Source organism: Austrofundulus limnaeus, unplaced genomic scaffold (assembly GCF_001266775.1).
Source record: "Austrofundulus limnaeus strain Quisiro unplaced genomic scaffold, Austrofundulus_limnaeus-1.0 Scaffold626, whole genome shotgun sequence".
Classification (NCBI taxonomy): Eukaryota; Metazoa; Chordata; class Actinopteri; order Cyprinodontiformes; family Rivulidae; genus Austrofundulus; species Austrofundulus limnaeus.
Genome location: NW_013953028.1, coordinates 216,706 through 222,775, shown reverse-complemented (window position 1 = coordinate 222,775; position 6,070 = coordinate 216,706). Strand labels below are relative to the sequence as shown.

The 6,070-nt window shown below is 45.3% G+C and overlaps 1 protein-coding gene across 1 annotated transcript; it reads right to left on the bottom strand.

Moving 5' to 3' along the window:
• Positions 1-589: 589 nt before the first annotated feature.
• Positions 590-5,056, bottom strand: gata1a (GATA binding protein 1a). Its single transcript, XM_014027239.1, has 6 exons — positions 4,912-5,056; positions 3,515-3,746; positions 2,915-3,433; positions 2,494-2,639; positions 1,213-1,338; positions 590-1,106 (listed from the first exon to the last, which is right to left on the bottom strand). The coding sequence occupies exons 2-6, from the start codon at positions 3,726-3,728 to the stop codon at positions 819-821; spliced, it is 1,293 nt and encodes a 430-aa protein (XP_013882693.1). The 5' UTR covers positions 3,729-3,746; positions 4,912-5,056; the 3' UTR covers positions 590-818.
• Positions 5,057-6,070: the final 1,014 nt, after the last annotated feature.

Here is a 6,070-nt window from a genome sequence, read left to right as displayed (position 1 = left end):
CAGTGAATCTTTATAACAGCGAAGAAATGAAGAAAGAAGAAATGTGTGTCATCTGATCGATAAATGCAAGTACAGTATGAGAACAGAAAATGACTGGTTTCCAAAAAAAGACATGACCTCTTTGAAGCTTTTAATAATAATAAGTGACAAAAAATACATAYGCGACATTATGTGTGTGTGTCTGTGTGTGTGAGACAGACACGTTGTTCCTCATCTGGCCTGGCTGGGTCTAAGTTTATTACCAGGTGTAAGTGTTGCACTTTAGTTGAATGTTCTGTGGAAGGGCTGCTTTGCATACCTGCTCTGTTCAATTACACTGTCAAAGTGAAGCGGTGGCCGCACAAAGACAGCTCTATCTGCGAGCGGAGGAGCACAATGACTCCACACAGGAGGTGGTGCTCCGGTCAGGTCACTGAGCTGCCAATTCAAATGACTTCAAACAAAACCCTCTCACCAGTCCAACACCAGTCAAACACTTTATTATTGTCCTCCGTCGCTTCAGCGTGGCCACAACAATTATGCAAATACGTAACAGAGACCCATTCCAACATTGTAAAAGCTTCACCTTCTGGATAAATAAAGACGAGTCTTCATGCAGATTTTTTTTTATTTTTATTTTTTACATTAAATGAGATTTTTTGTTTGTATTTACAGCTGAACAAAATCCCTTATCAGTGCGTTTACACGTGCAGTGAGAGATTTCTATCACAGAGCAAACAAATATGATTTAAAAAACAAAAAACAATGAAAATAAACAAACCTCAGTATTTATTCTGTACAAATCCACACGGATGAGGAAGAAGGGAGCAGGCTGGTTGTCACACCAGTGTGGGCACCATGCCGGTGTTGAGGTGGTGGGGGTAAGGTAAGCTGCCAGAGGGGTGCAGGGGGGACGGCGTGGGGATGAGGTGGGGCGCGTGGCTGTAGGTCAGCAGAGTCCCGGGGCCGAGGGAGAAGGGCCCGCTGCTGTCATCCAGGGGAAGGGCCTGACCCGTCTCAGAGTACTGCTCAAACATGGCTGCCTTCTTGCTCTTCTTGTTCTTGTTGGACACTTTCCTGTTGCGCGTTTGAATGCCTTCTTTCTTCATGGTGAGGGGCCGGTTGACCTGAGGAAACACACACACAGAGAGAGAGAGAGAGAGAAAAGTATTTTAGTTGAGGAAGTTTAACATTTATCAGAGTTTCTTTGTAATAAATCCCAGTGGATCTCACATTGTGCAGTTTGAAGTAGAGCCCACAGGCGTTACACACRGGCTCCCCGTTAGCGTTGCGCCGCCACAGCGTCGTCGTGCTCGTGTGACAGTTGGCACATACGGTTCCTGCACGCTTGCTGACAATCTGAAACACAACAAAAATCAAGTGTCCTAATTTATATATATATATATATGTGTGTGTGTGTGTGTGTGTGTGTGTGTGTGTGTGTGTGTGTGTGTGTGTGTGTGTGTATAATTATATTATGTTAAATAAGCTAACCTTCCTTGAAGAATAATTTCCATCCAGCAGGCCAAAGCTTTCAATAGTTGTGTGATCTGTTGGCGTTCAGTTACCACTACACTAAATCTTTGCTCAAAATTTRTAAAAGTGATAAAGTTAAAATCACTCTTATGTTTGTGACAGTTATATCTGTGGAGGTGTACGGTAACTATTTTATGTTATTTTGTTTGACCTCTATTTATACAGGTAGAGAGACCTGTTAGCTAACTTCCTTACAGCACATTTTACCAAATATATTTTAACAACCGTAACGTTTACTTTTATTTTGTTACATTCAAAACATAAAAATTATACTTTTACTTCTTTACTTTAAAATTTAACACCTAGTTACACTCAAAAAATTTAAATATGACCGAACTCGTCATGGAATAAGTTGTTTGTGCACTCTAAAAATAAAGTGTTGGATTTACTTAAGCATGTTATGTCAAATGGTTCCACTAAACTGAGTGGAGTAGTTAACTCTGTTTAGTGGAACCAGTTTGGTTCAGTAAATTCAACACTTTGTTTCTGACTGTGTATATAAAAGTACTTTAACATTCCTGATTACTGTGAGCAGTTTTACGAGTTTTAGTTTTCTTATCAGTGAAATTCATTTTCACCAAAGTCATTTTATGTTAAGGTATTTTTACTTTTACTTAGTTATTTTTTAGGTATTTTTGTACCTCTGAATATTTCTGGCAGCCATCTTAAAACGTGCTGACTAGCCAAAGATTTTGGACACGCTTTTAATGCTCAGAGTTTGTGTTGTTAATGAAACGTTTAGAGCTAGAATTTGCTACGGTACCAAGTTTTAGCTCAAATTTTGGTGGCCATCTTGAATCGGTGAGAGGCGTACATCCAACAACAACTTCCTGAGAGTTTCCTTCAGTTTTGTTCAGGGGTTATTTTGCTAACAGACATATAACCCGTACGGACAGAGGCATTTACACGACCGCCCGCCTTTCATTTCCTTAACATTTTACAACCGAAGCAGGAACGGTTTGTCTCCGCGTGTCGTACCAGTCTCTTCTTGGGCCGGATCAAAGGTCTGTTCTGACCGTTCATCTTGTGGTACAGTCCGCAGGCGTTACACAGGTAGTGGCCCGTACCATCCCGGCGCCACAGGGGGGTGGCTGTGGCTCCACAGTTCACACACTCCCTGGCCTCTATTAGGAAACAAACAAACAACAGTTATTACTGTACGAGTTATTTTAACAAGTTTAATTTTAGAGTGCTGAAAAATTGCTGTGTAATGGTTTTACGACACAATGTGTCATTTAAGGTGAAATGTTTTAAAGGACAGAAGAACCATAGATATTTATGATAAGTCCCCAGAGCTTGAACCAAACCCTGTTTCACTCAGTAACTTTCTGCCCTTCAAATGATTGTGATCATCTGAACAGGAAATTATGCCCCCCCCCCCCCCGTGGCAGACCCTCACCTGGAGTGGTGGGCCTCATCTTGTTGCGCAGCTTGGGAGAGTACGAGGGGCTGATCCAGGCTCCGGCACCGGAGTAGAGCGCAGCGGAGCTGTAGTCCTGCGGCCCGCTCATGTACGAGCTGTAGGGGCTCAGCATGTGTGGGTGGGTGTGCGACGAGGGGTACATCCCCCCAGCCGCAGGGGTCAGATTCAGAAAGCTGCTGCCGCCGCTGCTGCTGCTGACCCCCGACCCCAGTGGGCTCAGCCGCTCCGCTTTCAGGGCCTCGTGCAGCCGGGGGCTCTCCCTCCCCTCTCTGCTGGGGGACGAGGAGTACCCGTCCCTGGAGGCGGCGTAGGAGGAGGCGACCCCGGGGGTGTAGAGGGAGGCCGGCGGGTGCGCGTGCAGCGGGGTCTTGATGAGGGGGCTGCTGCTCCAGGTGGAGGCCGCGGGGCTGTAGGGCGAGCCCAGGGAGTGGCCCGGCGGCCCGTCCAACAGCTGGAAGTTGCTGAGGAGGCCGGGGGAGGAGAACACCTGTCGGACTTTGGAGGAAGAGGGAAAAAAGGGAGGCGATCAGGCAGGTTTGAAGACGACGGAGGCGACTGCTGGTGTTGGGCACTCACCCGAGCCGTGCCTGTAGCCGGTCGGCGTCCGGCTGTGGCTGGGGCTGGAGAGGAAGTTAGGCAGGCTGCTGAAGTCTGCGTCCTGACCCGAGAAGAAGGCCTCGGCCTCTTCTCCTGAAGCCAGCAGGCCCGAGTCCGAGGAGAAGGCAGCCAGAGGGTCTGAGCCGAGCAGGGAGGGGGACACCCAGTGGGACTGCTCCGACGAGTCGTCCATGTCAACGTGGGAAAGTCTCTGAGGAGGAAAAAAAAAACACAAGGCTTTATTTTCCCGCAGCATCTTTTCTCCGGTGATCCAGACTGGGATGTGACTCTGGTTGAAGCGGTTGTTTTTCTCACCGCACAACAACCAGCGTTCACGTGGAGTTATCAGGGACGAGATCTCTCGATAGCAGGCTTTTTTCAAACTTCCTTTTCTAGGATCCTCATTTGACTGTGGCTGAAAGTAAGAACTAAAAATACCCGGCACTTTAAAAGTAGTGATGCAGCCAGTGACCGAACGGTTTCTAAGTGGCCTTAGGTGTGCCAGTTAGAGGTGGGCCAAAAATATGTCCTGGGGGGACGCCCTGCGTGGTAACAAACACGACACTGATGCACAGAAACGGAGCCATGTTTGAAGGCAGATTATTGTTTTAGGCAAAAGCCACGATGTTTTAAAATTCTGTCAGAATTGCTCCACARATTTTAAATCCAAAATTTAAATTATTGTTTAAAATCATTCTAAAGCACAAACTTTGTACGAACGGCTGCGAAAGTCACGGCAGCTCTCTGTTCGTATCTTTACAGGAAAGACGAGGGAAAAAGGAGAAGTGGCTGATAAAGTATGAGAAAATCTGATAGACGGCATTATTATAATCCTAAATGCGTCTAAGCTTTGCTGATACAACTCCACGGTAATCTCATCAGATTAATAGAAATCTGAGAGGTTAAACTGGGGGAACAAAACAGCAGTGGAAAGGTGGTGAGGGTGAGACAGCAGGTCGTAGAAGRCTGATCAAATAAGAGCAAAACACAGCTGAAGACCTAAAGTAACACTTTAAACYGCAACGCCTTGGAGAACCAGTTTATTACAGATTATTTGGTTTTATTTTAAAAATCGCAAAGTAAATTTCAGCTAATTTTTTAACACTGCAAACAGAAAATGTTTCTTTGTTTCTTTGTAAATCAATTATTTTATTTGACTATTTCTTTCTGGAGCGTTGGGCTGAGAACGTCTGAAATGAAAAGTAAGCTGGGTTAAAAAGAAGAGCTCAGGGAGCTGGAAACAGAAAGGCCTGAAGCAACCAGTGAGCGTTTTTTAACGCCTCTCCCATCAGCCCAGCGCTAATAATCCTTCCCAGTTCGTCTGAATTAACGTTCATCTGCTGAAGACAAAGAGCAGAGCTGGCAGGATCCCCTACCTGAGCTGGTGTCACGGAGCGGCGAGACGAACCGGGCACCTCGGGTCACGGGGGGGTCAGCTCTGTCAGGGCGGGTGGAAGGTCGGCCCCACTTGGATGGAGTGACTCTCACGGCCCGGGCTGGTGCCTACAAGAGCAACTTCTTCAACCAGCAGCAAAGTTTAGGACTACGAGACGAGTCCGTGGGAGGGGTTGGAGACAACTTTTTGAAAGACACACCTCTTTGGTCCACAGAGAGAGAGAGAGAGAAAAAACATACTTGCAGGAGGTTACACATTTACAACCCTGAATTAAAAAAAACATTCGATGGAGTCATTTACTGACAAAATACATCTAATGCAAATCTTAAGGTTTGTGGCATCGGACCCGTGCGTAAGAGGCGAAGGTTTAAATCTTAGCTCCTCTGCTCTTCCTTTTTGTCTCTGCTGATAACAATTGTGATAAATTACACAGAGGATGAACCATAAATAAATAAAAAAAACCTATCAGCACCAAACCACAGCTGCTGTCAGCTGTTAGACGATGCACAAAAACACTGGAAGAGATGCTTTCATTTCTATACTTAGCATTAAAAAGTAATAATAAAAATTTATTTGTTGTAACAATTCTTCTGATTTGACCAGAAGCTCAAAACAGCTGTCAACAGCATCAGCAGGTTTGGCTAATTTTTCGTGTGTGTCTGCTGCTCATCCCACAAATGCWTGTTCCTTACAAATGTGGCACCATTTAAAAGGGAATTAACAGGCTTTTAAATATAAGATTTATTGCTAAGAAGCATTGTTACAATAAAGAAATCATCTACCAAACACAAATTTACTAACTTTTTTTTTGCTAAGTTGATAAACGTTGCAGACATGCGGACTCGGAGCAGCAGATCCAGTGAGCTTCGCCTCTTTAAAGCTGTTTCTTTTGAATCCATTTTTCCCCCTGTCTGTTGATGAAATGTGCATACAGCCCCCTGATAAGAGCGGGCCCACATGGAAAAGGAGAGCGAAAGCTGTTTGAACAAAGCAAAAGAGGGAGAGAGAGAGAGAAAAAATGCAAAGACTCAATTTTCTTTGTGATCCAGCAAACTTGTAGCTGGAACGCAGTAATGCAAATCGGGGACGGGAGCAGCAATCATGGGGGAGAGATATGGTCTGGACACGGCCCGGCAGCA